The sequence below is a fragment of the Rhinolophus ferrumequinum genome, chromosome 16 (assembly GCF_004115265.2).
Source record: "Rhinolophus ferrumequinum isolate MPI-CBG mRhiFer1 chromosome 16, mRhiFer1_v1.p, whole genome shotgun sequence".
Taxonomy (NCBI): Eukaryota; Metazoa; Chordata; class Mammalia; order Chiroptera; family Rhinolophidae; genus Rhinolophus; species Rhinolophus ferrumequinum.
Window position 1 is genome coordinate 26031120 of NC_046299.1, and position 18890 is coordinate 26050009.

The window sequence follows — 18890 nt, forward strand, 5'->3', positions numbered from 1 at the left end:
TAGAGTCTTAGCATAGTGCCTGGCACACATTAAGTGCTAAATAAATATTAGCCACTACTATTTTATTATTACTAATGTAACACAAAATATAGTCGCAAACAGGACAGAATGAACCTACCAGAACAGCCTCTGTTTTGACAATCCCCACACACCCCAGGTTTGAGCAGAGGCAGCGAGTCCAGCCTGCCCCATGGCTCAGGCAAAAGCCCAGCTGCCCCTTCGGAGCATGAAATAAGCCACTCCGAGTCCCATTCAGCACCACCCAGAGGGAACCCCTCACCAAATCACCCAAAGGCTGGTGAGATTTCCTCTCAGCCCAAAGACTTAAATGTGTCACCCCAGCCTCCCTGCAGCCTCAGGCAACTTCCACCTGGGGGCCATCCCCATGGTATCAGAGCAAGCACTGGGTCAGACCTTGGTTCTAAACTTGGCACTATCATCAACCAGCTGTGTGACCTGCGGCCAGTCACTCACCCTCTCTGGTCCTCCATTCTGCCTCATTTAGATGATCTTCAAATCCCCTCCCAGCTCTAGCCTATGGTTGTAGCAAAGCACACCCATATGTGGCACACAGTGAGTGTTCAATAAATGTTACTTAGTTTTATAAAATCCAAGACGAAACTCTCCTAGGTTCCAACACCACATACTTTTCTGGTCTTTAGAACTGAGTGCACTGTGTGATCCAGCGCCTAACGGGGCCCAGCCCATGCTAAGAGCTCAAGGAATGGGTATTTATTGAATTAATTTATTACTTACTTTTGACCTGGCTTTCAGTCCAACCTGTTCCCCCCAATTCAAGGCTGCAAGTGCCCCATATAAACTATAGATTACAGATCTGGAATGTTTGCGTCCCCACCAGACCTCAAGCTCCAAGAACACAGGGTCTGTCCTGCGGCGTCAGGAACACACAGCCCTGCCTCCTCCTCGGTGTGGGGTGGATGGGCAGCTGAGCGTCCCCTCCCTGTGATCCTGGGCCATGGAACTGGCCCCCAATCACCGTGGGGGACAGAAGCAGCACAGAGCCTCTAGTTAGGCAAGTCCTTTTATTGAAAAAAGAAATAATAAAAGAAAAGGCCACCACATTACCTGTGCCCAGCCATTCCACGGGAGAGGCACAGGTCAGACACAAGGCCCAACCACACAGGGCGCCAGGGTGGGCCCAGGCCTGGTCCAGAGGTTTGGGGGTCTGTGGCGGAGCCCACTGAGATACAGCTCTCTGGGTCAAGTCTTGGACCAGGGCCCACTTAGGCTCAGGGGCTGGTCTGCCCTCTCCAGCTCTCTGGGAGGCACCTCCTTCCCACACGCTGCTCCTGTGTGCAAGAGAAAATCAGGCCCCTCTTTGGTTCCAGAAAGCTACCTGCAGTGGCTGGTCTGTCATATCCACTTCTAGCACTTCTTGCCAGCTGAAGCAGGCAGGTTCCTTCTGTCCATCTTCAGGGCACCAGGATGGGGCAGCTTCCCTCCCACTGGTCCCCTGGGCCTCAGCAGGCAGGGACTCATTACCTAGACACCTCTATTTCCTTTCAAGAAAGGAGTTTGCCTTTTCCCCTGCTGGTTGCCAGCTCCTTTGAACATCCAAGAAAGGCTTTCTTACACAGCCTGAGAGAGCCCCAGAACCTGGGCAGGCTTGATATGTAGCATCTGCGGCCCTGTGGCCTTGTCATGGGGCTGGAAGAGAGGCACAGAAGGCCCTGGAAGGTTGACTCTGCCCTCCTAGAACCCCAGCTTCTCTTCTACTAGCATGTACACAGTAGTCAGAAGATGGGGAGGACCTTCCAGGTGGGGGAAAGACCAGGAAGAAGAGCCAAGCTGGCAGCCCCAGGCGAGGGGAAGCAGCATTAGGACATTTATTTACAGGGGGACAGGCTGGACCCGTGCAGGGAAGCAGCCAAAGACCATCACTCACGAAGACAAGACAGGATACAGAGAGGGGCAGTCATTGGCCTAGCAGCAAGGAACATACAAGTACGCTCTCACACACATGTGCACTCACACGTGTGTACACATAAACTCACACAGGTGCACTCACACATGGACTCACCTACACATACACACACACATGTATTTATGCAGTAGTGTGCTCACACAAGTGCCTCACGCGCACACACTTATTCTCACATACATGCAGGTTCTAATCTCAGGAACTTGGCTCTGGTTCTCGAGGGTCAATCCCCCCAAGGCCACATCTCTCCGTGAAGCAGTTCTCCAGCCCCCCACAACCCCCCAGAGCCCAGGCTGTGTGTTCCATGACCAGCACCTGGTGGCTTGCAAAGTCTCAGGAGTTAGATGCTACTTGGCAAGGCCAAGATGGCTTCAGGCTTTGGGTGGAGAGCAGGGAAGCCACAGGTCTAGAAGAGGTCAGGAGGGGGGCTGAGCAGCTCACAGCTGCGCCCACAATCTGACCCCTCCCGTCTCCCTAGACCTGGAATTCGGTGGAGATAGGATCATAGGCAGAGGCCATGGGGTGGCATCAGGAAGCACAGATTCTGGAAGACAGCCACGGGGAGCAAGGCCCCAAGGGGAGAGAGTCCTGGTGGTCGTGGGGCTTGGGGTGAGAAATCATGCAGGATGGGAATTCTCTATATGACAGACCTGGGCACCCTCTGCGGTGTTGGGAGAAGAACCGCAGAAGAAAGGAGCCGTCCAAATTGTGTTGTCCCCACCCCCAGCCTCCATGTGACCCAGACCAGCCCCAGGGGGAAGAGCCAGGTCAGGAAGTGGACCATCCTGCCAAGGGGTGGGGGGCAGGCGGCGCGGGTTGATGGCCTGCAGGAAACGCAAGGCCAGTCTCCCTCCCTCCCGCCCCGATAGCAGGTGGGCCCCGCGAATAATCAGAAGCGAGTGCTCTGGTAACGCAGCCGCCGCAGGTCTGCCAGGCCTTCTTTCCGGGCGTACGCCTCCCTGCAGGGACTCTCGGCCAGTCACCGGGCCCCCGCCCCACCACCCCCGCCACTGCTGCTGCCGCTGCCGCTGCTGCTGCCGCTGCTGGAGCTGCCACTGCTGCACCGGTCTTCATAAATGGAGATCTCAATCTGGGCTGGCGTTAAGGAGGGCTGCCGGCTGCCAGCAGGGTGGACAGGAACCCACGGATGGAGGCCAGGAGGGGAGCGGACACAGAGCTGGTCCTGCTTTTTAGGCAGTAAGGACAGGGAGGCCTGGAGAGCTAGACCCCAAGCCCCTCGGTGCACACACTCAGCTCAGCTCTGGAGACTTGTAGGCGTGCAGTCAGGATCAGAACCTTCCATTCTAGTGGGTCTAATTACCAAATCCCAGGACACAGTGCGCCCAGGAGGTGGTGCTACGACAAGGGACCTGCAAGGACTTCGGCGTCCTGAGTTCAAATTCCGCCTCGCCCACTCTTGAGCTATGTGACTTTAGACCAGTCACTTCACTTATTGCCCGCCAGTGATCGCAGCTGTAAAATGGGGGTAATAATAGAACCTTGGGGTTGTTGTGAGGCTTAAAGGAAGTAACACGTGCCAACGCCTGACATGTCACACAGGCTCAATAACCAGAAGCACGTCTCGCTGGGCTTTGTACACATTAGAGCCTGGTATTTGTGTTTTCTTTATTCTTTCCTCTCAATTTTCCAGCACAATTTATTTTTTAACGTTTTACTCTCACTGCTACTGACTGGGGGAGGAGAGTGTGCACACCTTGACCAGGTAAAGTGGGCAAACCTATAACCCACCCTCTGGCCAGCCTCCCACCAAGACCTCACTTTTTTCATCAGTGACCAGGGGACAGTGGGACCTACCACAAGGGACTAAATGAGGATTACATGAGACTGTGGACATGTAAATGTGAGTGGAGATTTGCATATTCCTTGAGGACAGCACAGCCTCAGCCTCATCGATAAGAGTGGGCTGGACTCAAATCCTGGCTCTGGCGTTCACCAGCTGGGTGACCCTGAGGCAGTGATTTAACTACAGTGGGCTCCTTCTAAAGGGGAATAATAACAGTTCCCTCCCTTATAGGGCTGCTATGAGAATCACATGAATCCATAGTTTCAAAGCCCTTAACATGATATTTGACACATATTAAGTACTGATTAAATGCAGCTCAAGAAATAAAAGCAAACCCCGAGATTCACGAACAGCACCAACAACTTATGGTGGGGCAGGGGGAACGGTGACTGGAGATGTGGAGAATCCTAGGAAAACCCTGAGCAGAGGTCTCTAGGGTGGTCCCATGTCCTAGCGGCCTCCCCACAGACACCACTGGTTGGCAGCCCTGTGCTCCCACACAGAACAGCCTGGAAGGATACAACCCTCATCCCTCGCTCCACAGGGTCCGTGAGCAGGAGACCTCGAGGGGCAAAGACCTTCTCATTCTGTTCCTGGATGTAGCGGGAAATCTTCTTGAGAACCTGCAAGGAGAGGGGCCCGCTGAGGACCAGGGTGCAGAGAGGAGCCCTGGGGGAGGGGACGCAGGGCGGTCCGGAAGGGAGCACCTTCTCGTAGTGGGTCTCCATGCACAGGAAGATGAAGTAGGCCGTGGCACAGGCCAGGCAGCCCTCCAGGTAGGAGCTGCCCCCAACCTTCTCGGCCTCCGCGTAGAAGCCGTTCAGGGTCTTCACAGTCTCCTCAAAGAGCTGCCGCTCAATCTGGAGAGAGAGAGGGACAGGAAGCCAGGCCAAGGTCACCCTCCCTGGAGTGTGAACAGTCACAGGGTGGGGGGGCGGTGGCAGAGGTAGGGTCACATCCGCGTGGGGGCAGCACACAGGGAAGACCAGAGAGGCTGCAGGTCCCCGTGGAGCAGAAAGAGCCCCGGACTGGGCCTCAGGAGACCTGGGGTTCAGTCCAGCCTTGGCTGTCAATGAGCTTTGTGACCTTGGACTAATGACTCTAGCCTTAGTTTCCGCACCTGTAAAATGGAATAAGGGACTAAAAGGAAATGAAGCGCACCTGTAAAATGGGAATAAGAATGGCTACTTGGCTTCCCTTGGAAACAGGAAACTCCTATGATAGCCTAGATGTGAACGTTTTCTGCTGCGGATCAGCTAAGAACTCCAGTGACTTTGTCCCCTCCGTTTTGATGGCTGTGAGAGAGCTCAGGACCAAATTGGCAGGGGCTCTCTGTGTTTAGATGGGACCTCAACTGCATGATACTGATTGGGTGAGACCTCAGGAATGTCTCCAGGAGGAGGCACTTCCTTCTAGCCAAGAATTTACATGGAGTGTGACAGCCCCGTGTGTTTGGACAACTGGGAAGCTGTCCTGCCTGCATCCATAATCCTAATAGCTACTATTTATTCGGCACGTTCTAAGTGCCAGGCACTTTTTATGTATTCTTTCACTTAACCCTCATAACAATTCTATCAGAGAAGTACAACTATCGTCCCCATTTCACAAGTGAGGGCCACTTGGAGCTCTGCGCTGTGGTCTAGGCAACCATCATCCCTGGCCTCCTAACTGGTCTCCTGCCCCAGCCCAGCCAAGTGAGCCTGTTAAAGTCAGGTCATGTTACACCTCTGATCAAGAGCTTCCCAAGTTTTTCTGTCTATCTCCAAGTAAGGTCCAGGAAGGCCTGATAACGCCTGGCCCTGCGTTCCCTCTGAGCCCTTCTCCTTCCCTCCTCCTCACTCAGTCCCCACTTCAGCCACACTGCCCCCTCTGCTGCTTCCTGAAAATGCCACAAGTCCTTTGTGCCACAAGGCCTTGGCTGCAACACTCATCCCCCAGACCCCACACTGCATGAGCTGCTGCATGAGAGGATCAGGGTCTGCCCTCTGCCCTCCCTCAAACGCAGGCCACTTCTGCAGCAGCCAGGGATGAAGGCTACATACATCCCCAGAACCAGGAGCAAAACTCAGCAGAAAGACCGGATGCCTTGCAAGGGGCCAGGGGTCCATGAGACACCCAAGAAGCTGAGTCTGGAGGAAGGGGCTGTGAGGGGAGCCCTTGGTTGATAGCTGAGGCATCAGGATTTTTATAAGTTCCCTAGAAAATACTTATGCGCAACTGGGGTTGAGAACTGCTGCTAAAAAGTGGAGATTCCTGAACCCAGTCCACCAACTAAGCCAGCATCTCTGATGACACCTGATATCATCCGACAGGACTCAGGGATGTACCTGTTAGTTTAACAAGCTCCTCCGGGATTCTGGTGCTAGCTATTGAAATTGGAGAGCCGCTGGACTAGAAACTCGGAAGTTTCTTCAGCTCTAACTTTCAGTGGGGCGACAAGACCATGTTAAGGATTTTTTTTTAACTCTTCCATGTGAAGTGGCTAAACAAGTTATGTGTCATATATTACTTTTATCCTGGGAAAAAAAATACACTTAAATAAGTCCCTGAGTTCCATCATGGCCTATGTTCCAAGTTTAGAAAAAGACGTCCTCACCCGGCTGTCCAGTTCTGGGGGGAATTTGGTCTGGAATTGACAGATGGTCCCATCACTGTAGTCTCTCTGGATAAAGACCTTGGTGGCCAGCGAGGCACTCCGCCGGAGCTCCTGCAAATTGTGGACCTGAGGAGACATAGAAAAGACACGTGATCCGGGTGACCGTCCTTCTAGGTTTGTTTGAGACTGAGGGGTTGGGAAGATGGGCCTTTCAGCACTAAAATCAGGGAAGTTCCTGGCAAACAGGACAAGTGGACCACCCTGCAAGTGCGCCAGGAAGGCCATGAGGAAGCAGGACTGTGGCGGTACCCCAGGAGGTGCCTCAAGTGATCCCAGAAAAATCTGAGCCAAAATGAGAGATTCTGGAACCATCAACAGATCCAGAAACAAATTTTAACAAAAGGAAAAGACTGCCTAGTGGCTGGCCCAATGTCTCTCTCTCTCTCTCTCTGTCTCTCTCTCCACATATACACACACATATACACACACGCGCGCATGGTGGGACTTTCACACTTTCATTCAGTCAGCAAGTATCACATGTTCACGACTTGTCAGGCCTTGGCTTGGGGAGCCCAGCACTGAACAAGACTAAAGCCTCAAACCCTCCTAAGTGGAGCTCACAGCAGGGCTGGGAGTGGGCAGAGGAGTACCTGATGTGCCCATGAACTCAGAGGGAGATTCGGGTTCAGGCCAAGTTATGGCACAGGTCAGAGACCCCCCCAGATGGTTTTCATGTCTGTGGTGCTCTTCTCACCACGGGAAAGAAGGGACCCACAAATGTCCAAGCCCCCAGAGAAAGTTGTGGCTAAAGGGATCTGAAGCCAGACATTGAAGAAATTTCCTGCCCTGGTAGTGGGTAGGGGGTGGTTTCTGTCCCCTGTCCACACCTGGAGACTTGACATTGACACAGACTCCAGCATTTGAAGGGAGTGAGCTCAGTTCCACAGAAGAACAAGGCCTCTTTTTTTCACTTCCAGCTTCAGTCACTCACCTTCCAGACAAGCAACCGACTGGGTGAAATATGCCAGACATTAGAACCACGTGGAGACCAAGCCCCAAAGGCAGAATGAACACACAGCCAGTTCATCCTGTGTAATTAAGGTGAATTCATTCCGTCACTCCGCTTTCATTTATTGAGTCCCTACTATTGCCAGGCTCTAGGGATGCTGAGCAAAAGACAGTCTGTGAGTTCCAAGGAGGAAGACAAGTAAATATATAACGAGTTTGACTGTGATAAATGCTACACAGAAGCAACATCTTGCCCAGAAGCTCTGACTCAGAAAGGCTTCCTGCGGTCTGTGCTGAGTCATAAAGGAAGGCCATGAGTTACCAGTGACCGGTGCAGGCAGTGGTGGGGAGAGGGAAAGGAAGACCTCCCAGAGAGAGGGAGAAGCTTGTGCAAAGTAACAAAGATAGCAGAGAAGGCAGTCTACTCCAGTGATGAGAGGCAGATTTCAGCAAGAATGGAGTTGGTTTGCAGATCAGATAAAAACATTGGGAGAGTCCTTTTTTCTCTACAACCTCTCCAATACTTGTTATTATTTGTCTTGTTGATATTGGAGGTTCCCCCAAAAATTAAAAACAGAATTACCAAATGACCCAGCAAGCCCTCTTCTGAATACCTACCCAAAAAATTTGAAAACATTTATTCATAAAGATATACGTACCCCTATGTTCATTGCAGCATTATTCACGGTGGCCAAGATATGGAAATAACTGAAATATCCTTTGATAGATGATTGAATGAAGATGTGGTACATATATACAATGGATTATTACTCAGTCATAAGAAAAGATGAAACACTGCCATTTGCAACAACATGGATGGATCTTGAGATTATCATGCCAAGTGAAGTAAGTCAGACAGGAAAAGCCGAGAACCATATGATTTCACTCATATGTGGGATATAAAACTGAAAGCAACAAATGAACAAGACAAACAAACAAACAAAAACTCACAGGCAACTGTATGGTGGTTACCAGAGGGAAAGGGGGGTTGGGGAGAGGTAGAAAAGGATAAAGGGGGTCAAATATATGGTGATGGAAGGAGAGTGACTTTGGGTGGTGAACATACAATGCAATATACAGATGATGTATTATAGAATTGTACACTTGAAACCTATGCAATTTTATTAATCAGTGTCACCCCAAAATATATAATAACATTTTTAAAAAGGACATTGGGAGAATGTAGAGTAGAGTTAGGTTGAAAACAGCTGGAAGGATTTCTGGAGGGGAGGATTTAAAATGGAAGATATTTACACTTGCTTAAAAGCTGGGGAAAGAATAAGCAATGAAAGAAAGATTGTCAGAGTGGTAGTAGGAGCAGGTAACAGGTAGATCAAGGAATCAGAGACCAACCACTATATGAGACTTGCCTAAATTCAGGTGAACCTTGCTGTACATAAGAGACGCGACCCCTTATGTTGTGATCAGATTAAATAATGTGTAAGTGCTCTTCTCGCCTTAATAGCTCTTGACTCCTCTAATCAAGGTTTTAATTGAGGAAGCCCCTTTGACATCTACTAGGATCCTCTGATAACTCTGAGAAATAAAGAATGCTTTGCTAATATAAATAAGTCATGCATCCATGTGTGTGCTCTGCCCGGTTAAGGTTTCATACTGTTTTATTTTCTAAAGAAAAGGAAGGGGGTGTGGCCTTCCTCAGCCTTTCTAAACCAACTGACATGAGCCATTCGATCTTGAGGATGGATCCCCCTGGCCCCAGAAGATCCTTCTGGCAACTTTGCGAGTGGTGCATGGGAAGCGGAAGTGACTAAGGTAAGGTGCCAACTGGAGGGACGAGTATCTTTGTAAGTAGTCCAGGGGAAAACTAAAGTGGGTCTAATTCCAGAGAAACGATGGCGGGAATGGAAAGAGAGGGAAGAACCGTGCTTCAGTCATGCTGACATGGACTCAGCGTCCTCCCCTCCGACATCCTCCTGGGCCTGCGCCTGCATGCGCCCGTGCACTGCGCGCCACCACGGGGGTATGTGTCTCCAACGACTGGCTCACTGCTGACCACAGCCACCTCCTCACCCTCCTGAGCACAGAGCTAAATTAATTCCCAGCCTCCCTTGAAGTTAGGTGTGGCTGCAAGACTGAATGGCCTGTGAGTGGAAGTGTCATAAATGTCATTTATAGGCTTGGCTCATAAAACCAGCCCCTCCTCTGTGCTCTGTCCCCTTCCACAGAAACCAAAGGAGCCACATGTTGAAGATGGCAGAACCACAAGTTGGAAGAGCCTGAGTCCCTGCTTCACTACCCTGAGAGAATCCACCTGCTGATCAGGAATACCTGTCTGGGACTTTACTGCAACAGGAAATAAACTTCTATTCTATTATGCCACGAAGGGTGCTACCTTTTAATACGTTCCCCTGTACTCTTGGCTTTTACCCAGGGGTTCTCAAAGCAGCCAGAGTGGCAGGGGTCAACACCCTTTCCGACCTCAACATTATCCTGAGCCTCAGGACACTCTCCTGGCTCTGGGTGACTAGGGATCTGCTTCCCTTCCTCGAGAGTGTTTGTGGGGTCTTGAGGAGTGGCTGGAGGGTGGTGTCAGACACGTCTTATATGCCAGAGGCCTAGCTTCCCAGACCTACTTAGAGCACACACATCACAAACTCATCTGTCATTGGTGAAGAGTGGGATTTAAGGCAAGGCAGGGTCTCCTGGCTCTCTCCATCCTTGGGGGCTCAGTTGTGAAGTACCAGAAAGCTCTGATGGCAAGACGGCCCACTGACCTAGGAGCAGAAATCCTGGCCACATGACCCTGGCCACATGACCCTGGAAAGTCTTCCCTTCTCCAGTCCTCATTTCTTCAACCAGAAACTGAGAGGTTGGAACTAGGGTCATTGCAAAAGCCCCTTCCAGCTTTGACATTCTAGAGGCCTTGTCAAAGATTACGAATGCAAATGTTTACAGGGACTAAACATGCAAGTGGGCCAGGTGAGGACTGTAGCTAATTAAAGAACTCATGCCTTGTCTCAAGAAAACACCAGATCATGGCCACGTGAGAATGTGTGCCCAGGTTGCAAATCTGACTTTTAAAGAAAGCCATAAATCCAGGTTTTCTTAACATCAAATATCCTGATTTTCAAATGTTTCCAATAATTTTTTTTTTACAATCTATTAGTACTAAGCAGATCACAGAAGGCACACCTGTGATCCAGAATCCTAAAGCTGCCAGTTTAAGACATCTAAGGATTCCCATTGCTGGGACACTTGGATCAGAGCTAGAGCCAGGCTCCCAGCCATTCCCCAGCTACTGAACTTTCAGGAAGCTGGCAGGGGTTTTCAACCAAGATCCGTGATACTCTGAAATCACACTCCCAGAACATGGACACACCTTTCTGAAAGGTCACAGCTTCTGTGTCTCCTCTGGCCAGTTCCCCCTGGGCAGTGCCTCAGACACCTAGGCTGCTCATCCACTTCTCACCTTCCTCAGTCCTCCCCTATCTCCCATCACCATCCCCAGCCTGCTGACAGCTGAGTGAGGACAGAGCCAACAGGCATTTCACGAAGAAGAAAAAGAAAATCAATGGTGAGATCTGCTGGCACCTACTTTCAAACTGCAGTGTAATAGGGAGGGGGAGACTGCCTGGAGGATGGGCACCCCAGGTCCCACATGTAGGGCCTGTACACCTGACAGAGCGAACCTGGCAGAGGTGGGGGGCGGGAAGCAAGCAGGTGAGTACTCCTAGGCGTGGCATGCCTTAGACACACAGGACGCCTCATCGGGGCCACATCTCCATCCTCATTAGAAACAGCCAATTCCGGAGGATGCGTTTGAGACTCAACTCAGGAATCAGAAGACTCAGCTGGTGAGCCAACACCATGCTTCCTGGCTGGGCTGTGGAGGATGAGTGAGGACCATGAGTCACAGGCAGCCAAGTCAAGCCTCAGGAGGGGAACCTGGGCACAAGACCTTCCTGCTTCTCAGCCTAAGGCACAGCCCAAGCCCAACCCATTGTCTGCAGTTGTTAATTCCATGCCTCAGTGATCAAACCTCCAAATGTCCTGCTTGGATAATGCTACTCGGGTGCATTTTAAAATCTCTTAGGGGCCAAACGCCACCACTTGGAGAAGCCCCTCCAAGCCAGGCATTTCCTAGCTGTCCTTGGTTGTCTGGGCAGACACTTCTCCCAGTGACACACATTTGCAGACGTCTGTCACTCAGGAAATGGGCTCATCACAGTTTTCCAAATGAGGTCAGTGGATCAGTCAGGAGCCGTCGTCCCTCCTCTGAGTTCCTTACACACTCCCCTCCCCGGACGCTAACTCCTAAACAGAAATCTGGAAGCAGAAAGGATCCAGTTTCCATGCCTTCCACCCAGGGATGCGGGATATCTGATCTTTCTCAATTCTCTCTCTTTCTTTCTTGCTCTCCCTCACTGTCTCTCTCCCTCCCTCCTTTCCCCTCTCTCCCTCTCCTCTCCAAACACCTTCTGCTGGAGCTGAGGACTTCCCAATCAGAATCCTACTGGAATGGGCACAGGAGCTTAGCATGAGGGTTTTCCTTCTCTCAACATTAACCATTCCTGACATTAAAAACAGCCTGGGGAGAATGACTCACTCCGCAGCCCAGATAGTGTGCACATCCTGTGCCTTGGCAGAGCGAAGGCTTCCTCCGTCAGTGTTGCCATTAGAGTCCACCCAAGGCCCAGCTGGGAAATGGGCGATGTTTGCTCTCAGCTCTCCATCCCTTCTGGGCCTCCCTCTATCCCTCTGCCCTCAAGTTGACCCAGCCAGGCCCGTCAGAAGGCCTGAGTCCCCACACTCCAGCCCTCCCTGAACTCCTTTGCACCTCTTCCCCATCAAAGCCTCATGTCAAGACCCCTAGTGCTCTCCCGTCTATTGGGCAATACTATTGACTAATTGATACACCTAGAAGCAGCAGAAAAGTCACCGATCAGAGAGGCAGGAGACTCAAGTCCCAGTACTGGCCTTGCCACTTTTCAGCCATGTTTTCTTGGATAAGTCTCAGCACTCCAGTTGCATCATCTGTAAATGAGATAATGATGCCTTCCTTGGCTCCGTCACAGGGCTCAGGCAAACTTCTGAGCCTCAGTTGTTTTTGTTAATTGAGGATAATAACACCAGCCTTGCCCACTTCACAGGGCTGCTCTAAGGCTCAAAGGAAATTACGCATGTGATAGTGCTTTGTACACAGTTAAGTGCTAGATTCACAGAAGTGTTATGAGTAGAGCCTCTCCCGGGGAGAGTCACACATGCAGCCTCCTGGAAACACTGCCTTTACCTGGAGACATGAGCCTACTGGTTGGAATCTGGGAACCATAGCAGACCTGAGAGGGAGATATGCTGGGGTAGGTGGGCCTCTTGGAATCTGTCAGATCACATCACAATGTGGACACCTTCTCTGCCCACACTGTGAGCCCAACTCTGCCCAGGTGGCTGAAGTTTCCCCTTCCTGCCCAACCCCAGCAGCCTCTGCTGCAGTCTGGAAGCCCCGTCTGGAAGGTGACCAGCTCCTTGGCCATATTTCTTTTGTTCTTCCTGCTCTTCGCAGTGTCTTTCACACTTTCTGAGCGCTCTGCCTCCCTCCATGCTAGAAACCAAGCTGCATGAGTCTGCTCAGGGCTTGTCCCCTCACAGGGTACAGGGGCCAAGCTCTCCCAGCTAACCCCGTGCCTTGTCAGAAAGCTGAGTGATGCCATGCAACTGCACCTTGTTCTGTGGTGGTGACAACAGCAGAAAAACAACAATAACATTTAGTGTTGATGTCACGTTGTTCGCCAGGATGCCCAGAGGCACTATATAGAATCATTCAAAAGTCTCTGCTGCCACGTAGCTTGGGTTCCAGCTGGGCTGGAAATGGGGAAACACCGCAAAAGAAGTCAACGTCAGAACCAAAAGACACTGGTGCCCTGGGTTCCACTCTACAAATTCAAAGAAACTTGCAGCTCTCCTGCTGACACGCTATGTGAGTATCAAATAGATCCTTCCCTTCTCCATGTGTTACCTTTACCACTTATTAAGTAGGAACATAAAGAGCTCTGTTTCCCTCATGAAATGAGGGAGTAAACGAGGTAGCCCCAATCTCTTAAGCATTGTACATAGATTCTGCCTTCCGCCAACAGGTCCCTTGGTTCAGCTTTCAAGTCCCTTGAAGGTGACACATTTAGAGGCACGCCCTGAAAAAGGAAGCCCCTCCCATCAAAAACAGGAGAAATGTGGACACCCTGGTATAGGAAACTCGAATGGGCTGAATAAGCACGAAAGGGTGACATGCAAATGTGGGGCTTGGTGCAGGCAGCTCATTGCAACCCAACCATTTGGGGTTTGGGCCTGAGGATCCCTTGTCCTCCTCCGACCCCCCGAAGGAAATGCTGGTGTGGTGGGAGGTCTGTCATCCCTTAGCCAGGTTTCTGGGCTCAGAAACTGGATGGCTGCACCACACAGCAACAGCAGCCAGCCGCATTCCCTCTCCTAAGACAGGCGCAGGCTCATTTCTGACCCTGTAGGGACGAGGTTTCAGGATTGGCGGTCCAGGGGGAAGGGAAACCCCAGCTGAGGCCCTGGAGCCACCCTTGCGCTAGTGCCAACAAGTGGCACGGACAGCTTCAGGACTTAGATAGGGAAGATTGACACGCCCGGGATGAGATGGCTCTTATGAGAAGCCTCTCTCTTCCACCTTTCCACTCGGATTTCCACCCCTTCCCGCCGGACCCTACCCAGGAAACCACCTCATCCCACCCTTCCCCCTCCCCCCTCGTCCCCCCACCCCGATCCTTTCCCGCCCAGTACGCCCCTAGCGGGGATCTGTTCCCTCAGCAGTCGGGCACTGCCTGAGGGCCGGGTGCTCGCCCCCTACCTCGGTGGCCATGTTCCGGGGGCGCTGAGCGCTCCGAGCCTGTGGAGGGGCCAGTCGAGGGGGGGCTGTCCACGGTGCTGACTCGGGGGGTAGGTGGGCTGGCGGCGACAAGATGGGCCCGGGCGCTGTCCGCGGTGCTGATGCGGTCGCCGGGCCTGGGCGTGGGTAGGCAGGGGGGTCCTCCGCGCCTAGGTCCTAGGGGCGGCGGCTGTGCTGTCCGCGGTGCTGATGCGGTCCAGGCGAGGCCGCGCCCGAGGCTCTTCCCCGGGATCGCCGGCTGCCACTGCTCCTGCAACGGCCGAGTTTATCTTTGACAGCAGCGGCAGGGGTGGGGGCGGCGGGGGAGGAGGGGCCAGGCGCCTCCGCGGACCCGGAGGGGGGAGCGGCGGCCCCCAGACTCCGCGCCCGCCCGCCCGCCCGAGAGGATCTCCTCCCGCGGCCAGAGGCTCCGCTCCCGCCCCGCCGGGAGGCCCCGCCTCTCCTGCCTGCCCTTCCCCCTAGTAAGAGTGCCTGGAGCTCTGGCTCTCGCTCTCGCTGCAGCCGCCTCCGGGGACTGACAGAACGAGGATAGGGCGGCAGGACGGTTCTGGGGCAAGACAATCCAGCCTGCGGAGGCTGAGGGTCCTCAACTCGTTCACAGGCCCCCGGCTGAGGCCTGTTTACCTTTCCTACACCCTCCCCCACGGTGGCCCAGGCTGCCTCTTCCGTATATTTTTTTCTTCTTCCTCTCCTGTTTCTTCTCTGTGCCCCCCTCCCCAGGCTTGCATGGACGTTCCCTCTTCTACCTCTCTTTTTTTCACTGCCTTGAAACCTATTAGCTAGAGGAGGAAGCTACAGACCGCAGAGAATCATGTCCTTTCTTTAAATACGCCCGCTTTTCATCCCCAGGATATCCTAGGGTCCCTTCTTTCAGGAAGTTCCAGGATTGAAGCCAGTCTCTTCTTGGCCTGCTCTTCCTGGCCCAGGCCCCACCCCTCTTTCCTCTCTCCTCTGAAATCCCAGAGTTTACACACACAGCACCACTCAAAAACCACAAGCAGATGGTGCCAAACTGGTATGCCCACTCTCTAAGGATGACAGGTCTGGCCCTGGTGCTGCCTCCACATTTTCGACATCACGCCTTCTTACCAGATCACTTATCTATTTGCTTAATAAACAAAAGGAAACATCAACACAGGTGCCTTTTTACACACCCATAATATCCCTTGTTCTCTTTTAGGGGAAGCTGGGTGTGTCCCTCAGCCGCTCACTGCTGCCTTAGGGTCAAAAACAGCAACCTACACAAAGGAAGAGGTGGGCAGCCAGGAACCTGGGCTCTGACTCAGACTTTGCTGGCTGTATGACCTGAAGCAAATGCTTCACATCGGAGCTTCTTTCTGTAAATGAGTGTTGGACTTCACTAGACTATTTCTAGAGCCCTGTCTTCATTTTATTCCCTTCAACCTTTTATTTTGAAATTTTTAAACATACAGAAAAGTTGAAGGAATAACACAACTATACTGTCCACCTAGCTTCAAGAGTTGTTAACATTTTGCCATATTTGCTTGATAGATAAGATATAGAACACAGAGATAGATTTGGCTAAATTACTAGAAAGTAAGTGATAGACTTTATTCTGAAATACTTCATCATGCATCGCCTAAGAATAAGGACATTTTCCTACCTAATCACAATATTATTATCACACCTTTAAAGATTTCATGTCATCTAATATTCTACGATAGGTTATTCCCTGTAAAACACATTAATAGCAATGACCCCTCAGAACTTGCCCCTAGAACCTTTCATTTTTAATAGCTAACATTGATTGAGCACTTACTATGTGCCAAACCATCTACTATGTACTTTTATTATTCCCGCTTTACAAAGGAGGAAGCTGAGTAAGTTGCCCAAGGTCATGTGGCATGCGAAGAGGAATGGAGGCAGGAGTCAAACACAGGCCGTCAAAACCCAGGGCCTGTGTGGTTGATCTTCCTGACTGTACTGCCTCCCTCCGGCATCTGCTAGACCATAAACTAGCAGAGCAGTAACCGCTTCTCCTGTTGCATATTCCCAGATGAACACATTGAGTCCCCGAGAATATATGACACGCCATAGTAGTTCAAGGCAGATGTTTTGTTCCACCTTAGAGTTTGACAAATGATTTGGCATCAAGGAGCAAACTGAAAATAACTGTGTATCCCATGGCGGATCACTGGTAATAAATAAATGCATAATCTAATGATCTCTACGTACACCTCTCCTGGTTCCTCACACTGGATTTTGATCATATTAATTGGACAACCATCTGGAAACCACACTCTTCACCCGATGACAAGAGACCTGGGTAAGTTTATTTAACAAATCCATTCATTCAATGTATATTTGTTGAACAAATACTATGTATCAGGCACTCTTCTAGGAGCTTGGGATACAGCAATGACTAAATGTATAAAGATTCTGTTCTTATTGAACTTACATACATAAGGTGCCAAAAATATATATACACACATTTTAAGAAAGGAAAAAAACTGTATTAAAATTATGCTGATAGTAACCACTTTGAGCACCTCTTGTAATTGCAGAAGTCAATCGTGATTTGTATTCATCTTTTGTTATCGGTATATATTGAGTATTACAATTTTAATACAGCTTTTTCCTTTCTTAAAATGTGTATACATTTTTTGGTACCCTCTGTATTGATGGGGGTAACCATCAATAACAGATTGGCAAATAGTATAGAATATGTCAAAGTATGACCATTCCTAGGACGAAAAGTAAAGTATGGTAATGAGAGAGAGGGTGTGTGTGCGATGGTATTTTAGAAAGAACACTCAGGGAAAGCCTTTTTAATAAAGTGAAGTTTGAAAAGAGGCCTGAAAAAAGTGAGAGAACTTAACACTCAGATACCAGAGGGAAGAGTGACAAGAATTAAAGGACAGAGTACAAGGGCCCTGAAGCAGGAGTGAGTTTAGCATGGTCAAAGAATAGCAGGGAGACCCGTAACTAGACTGGAGCGGGCAGGGGAAGAGAGGTGGGAGTGAGATCACAGAGACAGCAGAAGCCAGGTCCTAACGTGCTTGCAGCCCCTAATAAGGACTTTGGATTCCATTCAGCAAGTGAGATGATTTAAAGTAGGGGCATGGCATTATCTAATTGCAGTTTTTAAAAGATTATTCTGGATGCTAGGATTGGGGAAGGCAAGGATAGAAGAAATAAGACAAATAAAGAGGTCATTAGAGTAGTCTGGGCAAGATATGGTAGTGGCTTAGACTAGGGTAGGAGTAGTGGAGGTGATGAAAAGTGGCCAGACCCTAGATATAATTTGATGGTAATGCCAACAGGATCTGTGGATAGATTGGGGTTATGGTATGAAATAGAATCAGAGATGACTCCAAGGTGTGGAATCTGAGCCACAGGAAGAAGGAGTTGCCATGTACTGAGCAGGGAAGACGTAGGGATGGAGAAAACAGAGTTTTGGATGTTTTTAGTTGATGTAGGTTTGAAGTTTGATATGCATCTAAGTAGAGTAGGTAGTTGAGATTCAGGGGAGAGGTAGAGGGTTGGAAATATAACTTCAGGAGTCATCAGTATGTGAATGATATTTAAAACCATGGGACTCGATGAGATCATCTATGGAGTGGGTATAGCTAGAAAAATTGTCCAAGGACTGATTCTGCGCACTTTGTCACTTGCAGGTTGGGAAGACAAAAGGAGACTGAAAGGAGTAACCAGTGAAGTAGGAGGAGACCCAAGAGAGAGTGGTGTCCTGGAGCCAAGCAAGAAACCTGGTAACAGAGCCTTACCAGCTGTGCTCAGTGCTGCTCACATGTAGAATAAGATGAGGACAGAGAAATGACCACTGAACTTGGCAGTGTCAACAAAAGAATATCCAGCCTAAGAAAAAGTCTTATAAGAGTTTGAGCCAAACTAATGACAACTACTGGGAAGCAAAACTCAACAGATTGAGAAAATGCTCCGGATAATGGCAGTTTTGCAGCTTATGTCATACATTAGAATCAAAGGAGGAGTCGTAAGGAAGGTTACATGAAATTCATTGGTGATAGATTAGGGAGGTGGGAGAAAGCAAAGCAGGGAAATCTCTGCGATTGGATAAAAAGCAAAATGGAGACACATACTTCCTTTACATTGGTGGGTACAGGATAGTTCATATTTACAGTACATGGAGATGGTATGTGGGCAACAAGATAATGTGGTCTCGGCAGTTGTGCCTTTGAGGGGTCTGGAAAAGAAAATTACTCTGACGTTTCAAAGGTATCTCAGCTGCACAAAGATATTTAAGGAAGCTACAGGCCTAGGATGTGACTATCCATCGTGACCGTTTTTAGGGATTTTTACGTTCACACCATCCTATGTAACTACTTTCGGCCTCTAGGTTTGTAATGCCCACCATGTGGGCCTCCCCTAAGCTTGTCAGATTTAGTATGTGGCCCCTTTTTCACACACAGCAGCAGCGAGGTCACTGGTGACCTTGATAAGAGCTGTTTTAGTGGAGTGTGGTGATGAGATCTTGACTACAGTGGGTTCGAGAGTTAGAATGGAGGAGAGGAAGCAGAGATACTGAGAGTATAGACAGCTCTTCAGAGGCATTTTGGTGTAAAGGGGGAGCAAAGAGTAGCACGGCAGCTTGAAGGCAAAGTAGGAGCAAGAGAGGATCTTTTAAGATGGGAGACATCAGGCCTCGTTTGTGTGCTCATAGGAGTAATCGAGTAGC

The 18890-nt window shown here is 50.3% G+C and overlaps 1 protein-coding gene across 2 annotated transcripts in view; it reads right to left on the reverse strand.

The window, feature by feature from the left end:
- Positions 1-1029: 1029 nt before the first annotated feature.
- GOLGA7B (golgin A7 family member B) overlaps positions 1030-18890 on the reverse strand; it is a 33044-nt gene continuing 15183 nt past the window's right edge. Inside the window, exons 1-5 of one of the 2 annotated variants that reach the window (XM_033130559.1) lie at positions 14177-14609; positions 6343-6468; positions 4454-4606; positions 4268-4369; positions 1030-3032 (exon numbers count right to left, since the gene is read on the reverse strand). In XM_033130559.1, coding sequence (XP_032986450.1) covers positions 2922-3032; positions 4268-4369; positions 4454-4606; positions 6343-6468; positions 14177-14188 — 504 coding nt within the window. In that variant the 5' untranslated portion in view covers positions 14189-14609 and the 3' untranslated portion in view covers positions 1030-2921. Of the gene's footprint in view, positions 3033-4267; positions 4370-4453; positions 4607-6342; positions 6469-14176; positions 14610-18890 lie in introns of those variants that run through there. The other variant, XM_033130558.1, reaches the window with a different exon arrangement.